The 17,267-nt window shown below is 38.6% G+C and overlaps 1 protein-coding gene across 1 annotated transcript in view; it reads right to left on the bottom strand.

Annotated features, from left to right (window-relative positions):
- Positions 1 to 2,066: 2,066 nt before the first annotated feature.
- The window catches only part of BBOX1 (gamma-butyrobetaine hydroxylase 1), a 60,472-nt gene continuing 45,271 nt past the window's right edge, over positions 2,067 to 17,267 (bottom strand). Inside the window, exons 5-7 of the mRNA XM_070472967.1 lie at positions 14,515 to 14,711; positions 4,350 to 4,516; positions 2,067 to 2,623 (exon numbers count right to left, since the gene is read on the bottom strand). Of these exons, the coding sequence (XP_070329068.1) occupies positions 2,463 to 2,623; positions 4,350 to 4,516; positions 14,515 to 14,711 (525 nt within the window). The 3' untranslated portion in view covers positions 2,067 to 2,462. The remainder of the gene's footprint in view (positions 2,624 to 4,349; positions 4,517 to 14,514; positions 14,712 to 17,267) is intronic.

Here is a 17,267-nt window from a genome sequence, read left to right as displayed (position 1 = left end):
TGATGTTTCATCATAAGGACCTGGTCCTTATCTCTGTCTCTGGCATCATATATCTTGTCTCATCCTTGTCTGTTCTCTCCCTCTACAACCTCTGTTATTATCACTAACAATAGTTAGCATTTACTGAGTACTTACCCTCACTTAGGAACCATGTAAATGCTTTACATTTATATATTTTCTAAACTTCTCTGATGATGTCTATCACCTGGGATCTTTGCTAAAGATACAGTTCTTGGTTCTTAGCCCAGACCCATCGAATCGTAGTCTTCACAGAATGAGACTGGGAAATAGTATTAAAGGCACACACACAAACATGGCTCTAATCATCTGAGAATTTTGAGAAAATTCTGCTCTCCATGAACTTTTACTTAATCCACATATAATTTAATAAGATAACTATTCTTAGTCTCATTTATATCTAGAAATCTGAGGGTTAAGGGAAGAAGTTTTTTCAAAGACACGTAGTTAACTGATTACTATTGTTACTCTTTGAACCTAGGCATCCAAACCCAGGATTTACACCATTCCTATGTTCTGCTCTTTTTTTTTTTTACTTGTAAATCAGCACATGCACTGTGATCACTCTCAATTCTCTGTGCCTCTTCTGTCTTTTGAGCTGGAAAGTAATTTTCCTGTCTTTGCCAGGAAAACTACTACTAACCCTCATTCAACCTGGATGCCTTCCTATGAACCATTCTGTTAATGTAACACATCATCATCTACATCCTTATCTGTTTCCCTACTAGACCATAAGTAGGTACATCGCAAGTCCTTCTATGTCTTTAGTCTAGCAGTGTGCCTGACATATACCTGGTATGTGATTAAATATCTGTCAAATGAATAAAAGCATGACAACTCACTTTAGTGTTGCAAGTGCCTGGAGTTTAGGTTTTGTAAGTGGATGGACCTAGGGTTGCTCAAGAAGTGTATTTGTTTTCAGGTACTGATTAGCTATTTGTTTTTAGGTATTATTAGCTGCCCCTTCAGTTCGAGCCATGCCCCTACTGAACTTACCTATTTTCATTCTAGGAGCCTCTTAGAAGAGATGTCGTTGAGAACCCGACCTACTCCATTTGGAGTTTGGAAAAATCAAACATGCGTGGTGTACCATAGTAGCCCCGTCAAGACCAGATGATTGGGAAAGGGCAATGAACACCCCAGAAAGGGCCAGCATTACAAGGGAAAGAGGAGCCTGGGCTGGTGATGTGGACTTAATGCCAGAGTTCAGAAAACAGAGGGGCGTGCTGACGTGGGTCTCAGGCACTTTCCATCCAGATTCTCAGTGCCGTTGGCACAGTGTGAGTGTGAAACTCACGGATGGAAGTAATATTTTCATTTAGTTATAAACCAACAGGTAGAGCTCTCCAGCAGTGGCAGTGAGAAAGACTTTCAGAATAGGAGGCTTGATTAGGGTCCCAAGTGTGTAGACTAAAAATCTATATACTACCAGGATTTCAGCAAATGGAAATGCCAAGACTCCTTTTTTCAGGAGACATGGATAAGGACTGGGCACAGTAGGCATACTCAACAGGTACAACAGCTTTCATGGCTGGTGGTGACTCCTGTGTTCCACCACTGGGGACAAGGCAGTGGCCATAGAGGAAGCCAAGACCAGCAGGTAAAGCTGTCCACAGGTGAGCAGACATCATGTTCATTTATGGGTGTTGCGTGCATCTTGGTTCTACCTTTACTAGTTCTTAGTTGAAGGCAAGAAGTGAAGGGAACCGATCAACAGACAGGGGTATGTTATCCTGGCAGTCCTTAGGAGTATTTATTTGGGGCAAGAGGAACTTTGTAAGGGTAGGGGGCTATATTTTCTTTTAATTTGACATATTCTTGTGTCTGATGTCATAATTTAGGTATTACAAGAAAAGCTTAGCTCACCAGGTTGATGCGGGCTGGAAATTTGGGTCACAGAATTTGGTAATAAAAGTAAACAAAGAGATCTTTGAAAATATGATCCCAATATGCTATGCTTGTGAAAATAGCATTCCCAAGCATGTTAAAGACAGTTATATAAAGTCATGAAAAATGAGACCCTACAGGTAACAGAGCAGAAACATGTCTTATTTGAGACAAGTTTTATTTGAAATACAAACTTTATTTGAAACAAAGCTTTATTCAAAACAAGCCTTATTTGAAGAGAGAATTTGGTTTAGTACAAAAAGATTTGAAGGCATTCTGGAGACTCTCACAGATAGGCAAAAGAAATTAGATCATACATGCATCTGAACAGAAGAGATGCTTTATTTGGAAAAGAGGGAACATGGCTACAACATCTAAAAAATCAGCGTTGTATATGATTACAAAGAAAAGAGAACTCTTGTGAGAAAGATGACATGTTCAATGTTAAAGAGATTAATACATAACTGACATGGCTCATGGTCTGTGAAGACAAATAACCTTGTCATATCTTATAAAATACACTCATTGGAATCTTACCGAAGTTAGCAACAGGAGAGTCAGTTTCTATTCTGGACACTCTGCCTTAAGATACGTAGTCTTGACATGACCACATCCCAGTCAGCATAAGCCCCTTCTAGATGGCGGGATATCTCAGTTCCGGCTTCATAGCTTCGTCGGCCATGAAGTAAGCGCCAATTATCAAAGGTAATCACATCACCTAGACAAAAGATTTTTTACAGTGTGAATATAATCTTCCGTGTAAATGATTCGCTGCGCTAGAAAATGTGAAATGCAAAAACAGCACTGCCACGTTCACACCCAGAGACAATATGTTTACTTCTTTACATGAAATTACATATTTGCTTTTTCATAAATATCAGACCACTAGATGCTGATTGCTTTAGGCCTTTTGACATCTGAACTACATAGACTGTCAGGCCCCTGTAGACACTTTTATAATCTTACTTAAACTATTATCTCTATGCAAAACTTCTGAATTGTTCTTCCTAATTGTTACTTATCTCCTACTCAGAAGTATTTTCTTTAAATTGAAATATAGTTGATTTACAATGTTATGTTAATTTCTGTTATACAACAAAGTAATTCAGTTATACATATACATACATTCATTTTTATATATTTTTCCATTATGGTTTATCACAGGACATAGAAAAATTCCCTGTGCTATAGAGTGGGACCTTTTTGTTTATATATTCTATATATAATAGTTTGCATCTGCTAACCCCCAAATCCCACCCTATCTTGCCACCACCTTGGCAACCACAAGTCTATTCTCTATGTCAGAGAGTCTCTTTCTGTTTCATAGACAGGTTCATTTGTGCCATATTTTGGATTCTGCATACAAGTGATATCATATGACATTTGTCTTTCTCTTTCTGACTTAAGAAATTCTTATTTCTACTTTAACAGCTTCAGATAATTATAAGGATACTGACATTCTTGGTTTGTCTTTCATGTTCTTAGTATTTATGTATATTATTTCTAAACCTCATAAAAATCTTGAAATAAGAGTATTATCTCATCTTTTCATACATAGAAAACTGAAGCTCTGAGAAGTTGAAGCACTTTCAGAAGGTTTCTGCCATTAAATGGTGAACCTTGAACTCTAACTCTTGTTTTTTGAGTATTTTTCTCCCATTGCATTTCCATTTTACATGTTACTGCTCTTAAAAATCAATGTGGTGTTGACTGCATAACAGTGAATTTATGAAGATTCTAGTAGTACTTTACTAGATCAATTTAAAAAAAAAAGGCACAAGAGAAAAGTATCTTCTACTTGGCCCAGTCAACAGGAGGGAGAAATTAGGCCTTTTATTTTAGATATCAAAAGCCTTGAGTTTCATGTCACTTTATTAAGCAGAGATGGTGCAGAGAACCCACAATGCTTTCTGCTCCTTTATCCAAGTGGCTGGAATACTTCAGTATGACTTTGTTTCAGGTAGCAATATGCCTGCCAGATCAGATAAGTGCAGTGAGTAAACATGACTCATGAACTTTAGAGTGAGAGTCATGGGGATAATTTTATCTGTTTACCAAGTTAGAAGAATTAAGTATAAGCTTCAGTTTGTATTGATTGGCTATCAGAATAGAAAATATGTCATCAGTCTTCATATCAGATATGAGATTTTATTGGGCCTGTAGCTTGTCCTTCAATATTTATTCTTTAGGTTAGAGGTTATTAAATTTTGATGTGTTTAAAGATTACCTAGGAGCTTATTTAATGATGAGTATTTTAAAGTCAATTTAGAGCCAGGGTAGGAGCCAGAAGTCTGCTATTTAAGCAAGCTGGCTATATACCAAGACTCTGTTGTAAGTTGTTCCACTTGCCATGTCTGAGAAAAACGGCTCTAGATACTGTGCTCAATGCTTAAAATAGAAGAAAACCCATTGTTTCAGTTGTTTGAGGAGGTGAGTTCACTGACCTGGATTCATCTTGAAAGTAAACTTGAAATCTTTACAGTTCATGAGGTCAACAAACTCCTTCAGAGCAGCATAGAAAGGCTGAACTCTCTCGACAGGTACATCAAATATCGTGTCTCTAGTTGCATTATTGAAGTTGATACGAACCACTTGATCTTTATCGTCTAATCTATTTTTCAAAGAGAAGAAGTTAAAATATAGAAGTCATGAAGTATTCATTTGCATTTGTAAGGGTCATTTCATCTTGGAAGATGTTTCTGAAACACAGTATTAAAGAATCCAAACATATGTACAGAAAATATTAAGGTTATCTGTGATACAAAGTATTCATTGGCTTTTCATTTATTCATTTGGCAAGTGTTTTTGGAAATCTTACCACCAAAGTGCCAGAATGATTCAAATTACTTCAAAATAAATATTTCTGAGAAATTTAAGTTAAAATTTTTATTTGTTAGGAAAATGAATTCATTCTTCATTCTTTGAAAAAGAGTAGTTTTACGTATTAAAATATGTCTATGTTATAATTCATAGATCAATCAACTTATATGTCTTATCTATTGGGGTTTTAAGTATGATTTTATTGGATCATTATTGGGAAGAAAGACTTGTTTTGTTTTTTTGCTTTTTTAATTTATTTATTTAGTTTTTTTGAATTTTATTATTATTTTTTTATATTGTAGTGGTTTTTGCCATACATTGACATGAATCAGCCATGGATCTACACGTGTTCCCCATCCTGATCCCCCCTCCCACCTCTCTCCCCATCCCATCCCTCTGAGTCTTCCCAGTGCACCAGCCCTGAGCACTTGTCTCATGCATCCAACCTGGGCTGGTGGTCTGTTTCACTCTTGATGGTATACTTGTTTCAGTGCTATTCTCTCAGAACATCCCACCCTTGCCTTCTCCCAGAGTCTAAAAGTCTGTTTGTATATCTGTGTCTCTTTTTCTGTTTTGCATATAGGGTTATCATTATCATCTTTTAAAATTCCATATATATGCGTTAGCATACTGTATTGGTCTTTAGCTTTCTGGCTTACTTCACTCTGTATAATGGGATCCAGTTTCATCCATCTCATTAGAACTGATTCAAATGAATTCTTTTTAATGGCTGAGTAATATTCCATTGTGTATATGTACCACAACTTCCTTGTCCTACCTCAACATTCATCGCAACACTGTTTATAATAGCCAGGAAATGGAAGCAACCTAGATGTCCATCAGCAGACTTGTTTCTTTAAAAGCTTGAAATAATCTGTTCTAATTCAATCCCTAATTTATAGATGGAGAAACAAAATCACAGAGAAAGTAGAGTCTTGCTGGAAGTACATTCTTTGGATCCTTTCATCTATATTAACCATCTTAATGTATAGGCTTCGAGAAGACTGATACTGTATTTCACTTAATGTTGTATTCCCAGCACTTACATAGAGCCTGGGCATAATAGGCAGTTAAAAAATATTTGTTACATATGTAACTTTGTATATTTTTTAGTACATTTGGAGAGTACCAAGGTCTTTTGAGTATCTTGAGAGATTCTAATATTGTGATCTCTATAGTATTTCTTAGAATGTAAATCAAGACCATAATAATATAACATAATACTGTTTTTAATGTAAGAAATAATAGTCCTAAGTTTAAGTTTGTTGGTTATAATTAGCAAAGTATGAGCATTGTTTAGACACAGAGACAAAAGGAAGAAAGACTTTTTTAGCTTATTAGGAAGATGGACTTTTAGCCAGTTCTAAAATAGCAACCAACTTTATCTTTTCTTTTGGTAGAAAGAGGACAGATAGAGAAAACCTGAAGGTGGGCAAGGATGGTGATGAAGTGCCAAGAATTACTCCTGGGTCAGCTTAGGAGGTGGTAATGTGAGCCAATAGCTGACTGATGGGTCAAATGGAACAGACTCTGGTACATGTTCCAGGGCTTGGTGACACTGATTTGGGGTCTAGATTACACTTGGCTGGCTCCTCACACAGAGAGGACCAGTGGTATACAAAGTATGGCTGCCTGGTCCCCACACTTTGTATCTCAGATTAATGGTCAATCCTGTGAACCAATAGCAAGTGTAATGATAAAAGCTCTGTCTAGTCAAAGCTATGTAGTCTCTTTCCAGTGGTCATGTATGGATGTGAGAGTTGGACTATAAAGGAAGCTGAGTGCAGAAGAATTGATGCTTTTGAACTGTGGTGTTGGAGAAGACTCTTGAGAGTCCCTTGGACTGCAAGGAGATCCAACCAGTCCATCCTAAAGGAAATCAGTCCTGAATATTCATTGGAAGGATTGATGCTGAAGCTGAAGTTCCAATTCTTCGGTCACCTGATGCAAAGAGCTGACTCATTGGAAAAACCCCTCATGCTGGGAAAGATTGAAGGTGGGAGGAGAAGGGGACGACAGAGGATGAGATGGTTGGATGGCATCACCGACTCAATGAACATGAGTATGCGCAAGCTCCAGGAGTTGGTGATGGACAGGGAGGCCTGGTGTGCTGCAGTCCATCGGGTCACAAAGAATCAAACATGACTGAGCAAATGAACTGAACTGAATAATAAACTCTTAGAAATAGTCATTAACAGCAACTCTTTGCTAATTGAGTAGTGACTGAAAACTACCTATTGAACTCATATAAGGAAAGAAAGTGTAAGAAAGAAACAGGTTTTCAAAAAAGGCTCTTAGAACTTGAATTTATATATATTGATAAAAATACAAATATGACTGAATAGGCAATGAAGTGCTCTCCACTGCTGCCCCATCTTTTCCACATAGATAAAGGATGCTCTATAGCCTGCAGTTTGCAGCTTCATGAACAAAGAATGAAGGAAGAGGTCAGTCAGCAGAAGAGACTGTGGATCTTCAGGTTTGAGTAATACAAAGCACAGAGCTTGAGACCTTTTGATTGATGTGTTCATACTGCTGGTTTCAGACCACTTTCACAGTTTCTGAGGACCTTTTGCCTTTTCACCTTATCTTTAAAATTCTAGCCTAACTCCTCCTGACACACATCCCTTCCTCTCCCCCTGCATTATTTTCTGTGAATATACCAATGACGGGCTTCCCTGGTGGCTCAGATGGCAAAGAATCTGCCTGCAATATGGGAGACTCGGGTTCGATCCCTGGGTTGGAAAGAGCCCCTGGAGGAGGGCATGGCAACCCACTCCAGTATTCTTGCCTGGAGAATCCCCATGGACAGAGGAGCCTGGTGGGCTACAGTCCCTGAGGTTGCAAAGAATCGGACACGACTGAGCAACTAAGCATACAGATCAGTGACAGCCTTTGCGTCATCCTTCGTGTCACTGACAAGGAGGTGACACCTTTGAAACTTCCCTTGGGACTCTTGCATCCCAGTCGCTCTGCTGATTTGTTTCTTTTTCCTCTAACACAATGTACCATGGGATACTCAATGAAATCAGAATTTCATATTTCATGGTACATTGTATTAAGCTTTCATTTCTAAGAGTTCATCTTTTGCTCAGATGCTCACTTGTGTCTGACTCTTTGCGACCCCATGCATTAGAGCCTGCCAGGCTCCTCTGTCCTTGGGATTCTTCCACCAAGAATCCTGGAGTGGGTCACCATTTCCTCCTTCAGGGGATCTTGGAGACACAGGATTGAACTCAAATCTCCTGTGTTGCCTGCATTGGCAGGTGGATTCTTTACCGCTAGCACCACCTGAGAAGCCCCTAAGAGTTCATACATGTGGGCAAAAATAATCAATTCCTCTCTCTCTCTCAGTCTCTGTTTCTTTTAACCTGGTGTTTACTTTCTATATGAGAAAATAAGAACAAATTTGTTTTTTAGCATTCTAAAAAATGACCTAAGGGGAAATAATAAGTAAATTTAGTTGTGAGGTGCAGAGAAGATGTTATTCTGAGGATGGAACAATGTTAGAGGAGATGTGTGCTTGGCATCATGAGGATCAATTAAAATGCAAAATTGGATCTTAGTAAGCAGGATATGCTATAGGTAAAAAGAGGATGAAAGGAAAGTCTTGATGCAGGATTATATGCTGTTCAGTTCAGTTCAGTCACTCATTCATGTTCAGCTCTTTGTGACCCCATGAAGCTGCAGCACACCCGAATTCCCTATCCATCACCAAATCCCGGAGTCCACACAAACTCATGTCCATTGCATCGGTGATGTCATCCAACCATCTCGTCCTCTGTTGTCCCCTTCACTTCCCACCTTCAATCTTTCCCAGCCCTTTCCCAAGGCTTTTCCAATGAGTCGGTTCTTTGCATCAAGTGGCCAAATATTGGAGTTTCAGCTTCAGCATCAGTCCTTCCAATGAATATTCAGGACTGATTTCCTTTAGGATGGACTGTTTGGATCTCCTTGCTGTCCAAGGGACTCTCAAGAGTCTTCTCCAACACCACAGTTCAAAAGCATCAATTCTTCAGGGCTCAGCTTTCTTTATAGTCCAACTCTCACATCCACACATGACTACTGGAAAAGCCAGAGCTTTGACTAGATGGACCTTTGCTGGTAAAGTAATGTCTCTGCTTTTTAATATGCTGTCTATATTGGTCATAGCTTTTCTTCCAAGGAGCAAACATCTTTTAATTTCATGGCTGCAGTCACCATCTGCAGTGATTTTGGAGGCCAAAAAATAAAGTCTCTCAGTGTTTCCATTGTTTTCCTTCCTATTTGCCATGAAGTGATGAGACTGGATGCCATGATCTTAGTTTTCTGAATGTTGAGTTTTAAGCCAACTTTTTCACTCTCCTTTTTCACTTTCATCGAGAGGCCAAAGTTCTTTGCTTTCTGCTGTTAAGTGTGGTGTCATCTGCATACCTGAGGTTATTGATATTTCTCCTGGCAATCTTGATTTCAGTTTGTGCTTCATTCAGCCCGGCATTTCACGTGATATACCTTGCATATTATAAATAAACAGGGTGACAATATGCAGCCTTGATACACTTCTTTCCCGATTGGAACCAGTCTGCTGTCTAGTTCTAATTGTTGCTTCTTGACCTGCACACAGATTTCTCAGGAGGCAGTTCAGATGATCTGGTATTCCCATCTCCTGAAGAATTTTCCACAGTTGGTTGTGATCCACACAGTCAAAGGCTTTGGCATAGTCAATAAAGCAAAAGTAGATGTGCTTCTGGAACTCTTGCTTTTTTGATGATCCAATGGGTGTTGGCAATTTGATCTCTGGTTCCTCTGCCTTTTCTAAATCCAGCTTGAACATCTGGACATTCATGGTTCACATACTGTTGAAGCCTGGCTTGGAGAATTTTGAGCATTACTTTGCAAGTGTGTGAGATGACTGCAATTGTGCAGTAGTTTGAACATTCTTTGGCATTGCCTTTCTTTGGGACTGGAATGAAAACTGAGCTTTTCCAGTCCTGTGGCCACTGCTGAGTTTTCCAAATTTGCTGGCATATTGAGTGCAGCACTTGTACAGCATCATCTTTTAGCATTTGATACAGCTCAACTGGAATTCCATCACCTCCACTAGCTTTGTTCATAGTGATGCTTCCTAAGGCCCACTTGTCTTTTGTTCCAGGATGTCTGGCTCTAGGTGAGTGATCACACCTTTGTGGTTATCTGGGTCATGAAGATCTTTTTTGTGTGGTTCTTCTGTGTATTCTTGCCACCTCTTCTAAATATTTTCTGCTTCTGTTAGGTCCATACCATTTCTGTCCTTTATTGTGCCCTTCTTTGCATGAAATGTTCCCTTGGTGTATCTAATTTTCTTGAAGAGATCTCAGTCTTTCCCATTCTATTTTTTCCCTCTATTTCTTTGCACAGATCATGGAGGAAGGCTTTCTTTTCTCTCCTTGCTATTCTTTGGAACTCTGCATTCAAATGGGTATTTCTTTCCTTTTCTCCTTTGCCTTTAGCTTCTCTTCTTATCTCAGCTATTTGTAAGGCCTCCTCAGATAGCCATTTTGCCTTTTTGCATTTCTTTTCTTGGGAATCGTCTTGATCCCTGCCTCCTGTACAATGTCTTGAATCTCCATCCGTAGTTCTTCAGGCACTCTGTCTTTCAGATCTAATTCCTTGAATCTATTTGTCACTTCCACTGTATAATTGTAAGGGATTTGATTTAGGTCATACCTGAATGGCCTAGTGGTTTTCCCTACTTTCTTCAATTTAAGTGTGAATTTGACAATAAGGAGTTCATGATCTGAGCCATAGTCAGCTCTGGTCTTGTTTTTTGCTGACTGTAGAGAGGTTCTTCATCTTTGGCTGCAAAGAATAAAATCAATCTGATTTTAATATTTACCATCTGGTGATGTCCATGTGTAGAGTCAGTCTTCTCTTGTGTTGTTGGAAGAAGGTGTTTGCTATGACCAGAGCGTTCTCTTGGCAAAACTCTGTTACCCTTTGACCTAGTTCATTTTGTACTCGAAGACCAAATTTGCCTGTTAGTCCAGGTAGATCTTGACTTCCTACTTTTGCATTCCAGTCCCTTTTAATGAACAGGACATCTTTTTATATGCTGAGGAAGGGTGAAAAGCCCAAAGCTGGGGAATAACCAGCTATATACTAGCTATGTATGCAGGACAAGCATTTAAACATAAATCAGCAACATCGTGACTGCAAACTAGCAAATGCAAAACCTCTTCAGAGATGCCCATAAAAGAGCCCAGTGAAGACTGGTGAATCATCTATAATTCAAGTGGGGTGCTGTAGATTCTCTTCACTAGTTAAAATATTATTTCTCATTGAGAGTGATATGATGTGAATGTGTTGTGAGAATATTACTATGGTCTTGCCTACCACATCATGTTTTATGCAAGAAAATTTTATATCTTAAGAGCATCTTGCAAATTCATTATGTTCCTGTCTTGCTTTGGTCATTAGAAACTCAGAGCTGAAATTAAAATCTATCACCAGTAAATAGGTTGGATTATGAAAATGATAGCTAGTTAAAATTTATTCTGCTCTTTCTGAGTCAGGCATTGTGACAAGTCTGTCTGTATATTTTCTCTATAATTCCCACTGCAGTTGTTATGTGGTAGGTATTAACACTGGCTTCCTAGGTAGCTTAGCTGGAAAAGAATCCACCTGCAGTGCAGGAGACCTCAGTTCGATTCCTGGGTCAGGAGGTTTCCCTGGAGAAGGGATAGACTACCCACTCCAGTATTCTTGGGCTTCCCTGGTGGCTCAGATGGTAAAGAATCCACCAGCAGTGTGGGACACCTGGGTTCAATCCCTGGGTTGGGAAGATCCCCTGGAAGAGGGCATGGCAACCCACTCCAGTATTCTTGCCTGGAGAATCCCATGAACAGAGGAGCCTGGCAGGCCACAGTCCATGGAGTCACAAAGAGTCAGACACAACTGAGTGGCCAAGCACAGCACAGCACAGGTATTCCTATTACTCCTTTTTTTTTCTTTTTACTGACAATTATTCCTTTCTGTGGCTTAGCAAGCATAAGTCATTTGACCAACAGCATACAGACAACAAAAGAAGGAGTTGTGTTCATGTGACTGGATTTGTAACCACTAGGTTGCACTGCTACAGCTTAATCGACAAATATTATTATTTTTTTAATCACCATTATTATTTTTATCCTGGTTTATTTATTTATTATTGATTGTACTGCATGATACTTAATTTTCTCAGCAGCCTCCAAGATCTTTTTGTATAAAATAGGGAATAAGCATATCAAAAGAGTGAAAAGGTTTAACCACTAGGAAAATTAATCCAAACAATCAGAATACTGAAACCCTTGATTAACCGAAAACTCTGTTTCATCTTCTGTTGCTAAAAACAGATTTTAAGTGAATTAATGTTAAACACTTGACATTCTCTAGGGATATCTCTGAGACCTTGATAATGACCAAAGTCTGGAATTTCATTACAAAAAAAATAACAAAGCCAAATTATGATTCAGATGATGGCTATTTGGTTAACCTCACTGAATAGCTAAGTTTTTTTTTTTTGCCTCTGCTCACTAGCCTTGCAGAATCTGTAATCATATTGTGTCATAACAAAATGACAATTTGTAATGGTCTTTGAAATATTTAAAACTATCATGTTAAACCTAAGAAGCCTGAGAGTTATTCCTTCTCTTTTCCATTCTTGATGACTGACCTCTTGGATGATGTTACTTTGGACCAGGATTTATTTTTTTAAGTCTGTCTTCCTCTCAGACCTTTCATCCAATGTTTCATGGAAATATGCTGATTAAATATGCAAAACTATTTCCCAAAGAGGACTCTTCTCCACCCTGCTGCTGTCACCACCAGGACCACTTATGTTCGAGGTACCCTCGGCTCTGACCTGCAGTCCCATAGGAGCTCCTTAGCCGGACTTCTTATTCCTGCCCTTGTTCTCCTACACTGTACTGAGCACAGCGGCCAGGGTGATCCACTAAAAATGTCAATAACTTTATATGAATATAGATGTCTCTCTTTTGGTCAAAATCTTTCACTAAAAGTGAAAACCAGTGTTCTTATGATGGTTAACACAGCTTTATATGAACTGACAACCGTCTGTCCTCCTCTCTTAACACTCTGCCCCACAGAGTGGCTTCTTGTGGTTCCTTGACCACACCAAGCATCTTCTTAGGATCATCCTAGGATCTTTGCTCTAGCTGTTTCTGGAAACTGCTCATTTTCTGGACAAACTCCTTTACTCTTAAGTTTTGCTCAAATATCACCTACTCAGTAAAGCTTGTCCTTGAAACACTATTTCAGTTCAGTTCAGTTCAGTTCAGTCGCTCAGCCATGTCCGACTCTTTGCGACCCCATGAATCGAAGCTCACCAGGCCTCCCTGTCCATCACCAACTCCTGGAGTTTACCTAAACTCGTCCATCGAGTCGGTGATGCCATCCAACCATCTCATCCTCTGTCATCCCCTTCTCCACCTGCCCTCAATCTTTCTCAGTCTTTCAGGGTCTTTTCAAATGAGTCAGCCCTCACATCAGGTGGTCAAAGTATTGAAGTTCAACTGAAACACTATTTAATGATACAAATTTTATCCTCCCCAAGTCTTTGGCTCTATAGGCTCCCCTAACCTGCCTTACTTTTCCTTGTTTCTTAAACACTTAAAATATCTTAACATTCATTTCAATTTCCTCATTTATTTTAAAAATTTCTAATTCTCCCCTCCCCCATTAGTAAGTAAGCTTCATGAGGACAGGAAACTGTTTTGTTTACCAGTGTATCCCATGTACCAACAAGAGTGAATGGCCTCAGTAAATATTTGTTGAATGAATAAATGACGACCATGTGTATATTTAAGAAAGCTGAGTTAGTATATTGGGGATTTGATTATTTATTAGATGAGTTTATTTCATATTATTTGGTTATTTCTCCTAAAAGAAGAATACAAATTCATTTGTAAAACTGAAACACCTCAAAATTCATTAAGGTCAGATAAAATCAAATATGTCCTAGAAAAAACAATGTAGGTTAATTCTCAAATATAAGGATACTTGGGTGGCCTTTGTAGATACTCTCTTATGAAATAATGCTAAACAAAAAAAGAACACAAAAAGTTCTGTGTAGGGAACATAAGATTTTTTTGTCATCAATCTGGGGAGGTGTTATCGTTTCTTTCTCTGCCCTTGTGGTACAGATGAGGCTGACCTTTCTTTGGAGATGAACATGTGATCCAGGGACAGCCCATCAGAATTCTCTGACTTCCTAGCCATGGCAATTCTTCAAGGATAGGCTTAAACACGTTCTGGGCAGCGAGTCTACATCTTTGCTGTAGCTATTGGAAAATAAGTTTTTTTTGTGTGTCCTGTCATTACCAGCTCTAAGAGCAATGAAAACTTGGAGCTTCTACTGATTATCTTTAAAAATGAAGCCAACACAGAGGATGTGTTGGCTAAGACGTGAAGGAAAAAATAAAAGATCAATATCAGATGATAGTTTTCAACTCCTAGACTACCCAGCTTGAGTTATATTCTTTTACTTCTGAAAGGGTCCTGATTAGTACAATCACACTGACTATAACTATGCAGAATTTTAAAAATGTTAGTTACTTCTATCGATTAAGAACAGAGATTCCATGGAGTTTGATTTTTTTTAATTTTTATGGTGAAAGGGTTCTTTTTTTTCCTCCTTCATTCGAGAACTGGGCTAAACAGTTAATATAAAGTAAAGTTCAGAAATGAATTGGGTTTTTCTGTTTAAGCTTTAGGTTAATGAAGCTTTTGCTGTCACTGTTTTATTGAGATGAGAAACTTAGAAACAGTACTTACTCTATAATTTTGTGTTTGGATTGTACAGAGAAATCACAGTAATCCACTCCAATGTCTGTAAAGTCCACGAAGGTGGAGGACAGAATCTGGAATGCTCGAGGATTTTTTTCCTTGAGCTTTTGGCATACGTTGAACCCATCTACAATTTCTGATTCACCCCCAGTGACGGTTTGCTTTATGCAGTGCAGAAGCTGAACCTAGAAATAGAAACAGAGAACCATGTTTTAAAATGGCATGCACCTACATTTTTGACAGCTTTAAAGAAAGATTCATAAAGGTAATATACTTTTATATCTATCACTTGTGTCAACAGAGAAAGAGGTTAGGGAAAAAAGTTGCTTCAAATCAAAAGTTTGCTGTTCAAATAGTGTTACAGTTTAAGACAAGGATGCAATCAAACAATGTTTGTTTGTAAACAAAAAGCACAGATTGTAAGAGCAGTAGGGAATGAGCACTTCCTGTTGGCTTTACAGAAGAAGTGGAATTTAATTTGGGCAAAGTAGAAGGGATAAGATTTTGGATACATAGACTAGAACAGCGAGAGCAAATCACTTGGCAGTGTTGATGGATGTGCAAAAACGCACACTTCACTGGGTCTCAAAATATCTGGCTTCAGTAGAGGGTTACAACTGGAAATAGTAATCCACTTGGAAAGGTAATTTGGGATCTAGTTAGGGGAAGTGTTGAATGTCAAATGAAAGATTGGACTTTTTTTTTTTTTCATTTATTTTTATTAGTTGGAGGCTAATTACTTCACAACATTTCAGTGGGTTTTGTCATACATTGACATGAATCAGCCATGGAGTTACATATATTCCCCATCCCGATCCCCCCTCCTACCTCCCTCTCCACCCAATTCCTCTGGGTCTTCCCAGTGCACCAGCCCAGAGCACTTGTCTCATGCATCCAACCTGGGCTGGTGATCTGTTTCACTATAGATAATATACATGCTGTTCTTTCGAAACATCCCACCCTCGCCTTCTCCCACAGAGTCCAAAAGTCTGTTTTGTTTTGTACATCTGTGTCTCTTTTTCTGTTTTGCATATCGGGTTATCATTACCATCCTTCTAAATTCCATATATATGTGTTAGTATACTGTAATGTTCTTTATCTTTCTGGCTTACTTCACTCTGTATAATGGGCTCCAGTTTCATCCATCTCATTAGAACTGATTCAAATGAATTCTTTTTAATGGCTGAGTAATATTCCATGGTGTATATGTACCACAGCTTCCTTATCCATTCATCTGCTGATGGGCATCTAGGTTGCTTCCATGTCCTGGCTATTATAAACAGCTGCGATGAACATTGGGGTGCACGTGTCTCTTTCAGATCTGGTTTCCTCAGTGTGTATGCCCAGAAGTGGTATTGCTGGGTCATATGGCAGTTCCATTTCCAGTTTTTTAAGAAATCTCCACACTGTTTTCCATAGTGGCTGTACTAGTTTGCATTCCCACCAACAGTGTAAGAGGGTTCCCTTTTCTCCTCACCCTCTCCAGCATTTATTGTTTGTAGACTTTTGGATAGCAGCCATCCTGACTGGTGTGTAATGGTACTTCATTGTTGTTTCGATTTGCATTTCTCTGATAATGAGTGATGTTGAGCATCTTTTCATGTGTTTGTTAGCCATCTGTATGTCTTCCTTGGAGAAATGTCTGTTTAGTTCTTTGGCCCATTTTTTGATTGGGTCATTTATTTTTCTGGAATTGAGCTTCAGGAATTGCTTGTATATTTTTGAGATTAATCCTTTGTCTGTTGCTTCGTTTGCTATTATTTTCTCCCAATTTGAGGGCTGTCTTTTCACCTTGCTTATAGTTTCCTTTGTTGTGCAAAAGCTTTTAAGTTTCATTAGGTCCCATTTGTTTATTTTTGCTTTTATTTCCAGTATTCTAGGAGGTGGGTCATAGAGGATCCTGCTGTGATTTATGTCAGAGAGTGTTTTGCCTATGTTCTCCTCTGGGAGTTTTATAGTTTCTGGTCTTACATTTAGATCTTTAATCCATTTTGAGTTTATTTTTGTTGTGCACAGAGAGGAATTGGTAAAGGCTTTTTGAAAATTATTAGTCCAGTGGTGTTAACAAGGGATACAATTTTTTTAAGGGAATAACTTGTAAGAGAGTAACTACTTGAGGATCTAATGCAATGAAAGTGAAAGTCACTTTCATGTGTCTGACTCTGCGACTCCATGGACTATACAGTCCGTGGAATTCTCCAGGCCAGAATACTGGAGTGGGTAGCCTTTCCCTTCTCCAGGGGATCTTCCCAACCCAGGGATCAAACCCATGTCTCCTGTTTTGCAGGTGGATTCTTTACCAGCTGAGCCACAAGGGAAGCCCAAGTCACAGGGGAGGTAGTTAAGTATAATGATAAAGGAATGAGGTAGGATGAGGCTTTGAGGATGAATAAGCCCAAGAAATAGTGGGAATGAGACACCAAAAGGATGGTAGGTGTTAGTTACTTTTACTAAGATTTAGAGAAAAATGCATAATATGATTTCATTTTGGAAAGCTAAATGTGGTAATATTTTAAATAATATCCTTTTGAATGGAGTGTGGTTATGTGATTCCTTTTAGTAAGTCAGCATGGGTGGGTGATTTTGAATATCTAAATTTAGACTGTGATTTTCTGCATAAAGAAACTAACACTCTTCAGCTGTGAAAACTTCCTTCTTCATGAAATAAAAATAAAAACCAATGTCTGACAATTTTTATAAAAAGGGAGAGGCAAATACGATCAAATACACAGACTAGGGGG

This window comes from Odocoileus virginianus, chromosome 10, assembly GCF_023699985.2.
Source record: "Odocoileus virginianus isolate 20LAN1187 ecotype Illinois chromosome 10, Ovbor_1.2, whole genome shotgun sequence".
Classification (NCBI taxonomy): domain Eukaryota; kingdom Metazoa; phylum Chordata; class Mammalia; order Artiodactyla; family Cervidae; genus Odocoileus; species Odocoileus virginianus.
Note: the sequence above shows the minus strand (reverse complement) of the source record. Positions and strands in the feature narration are given on the sequence as shown.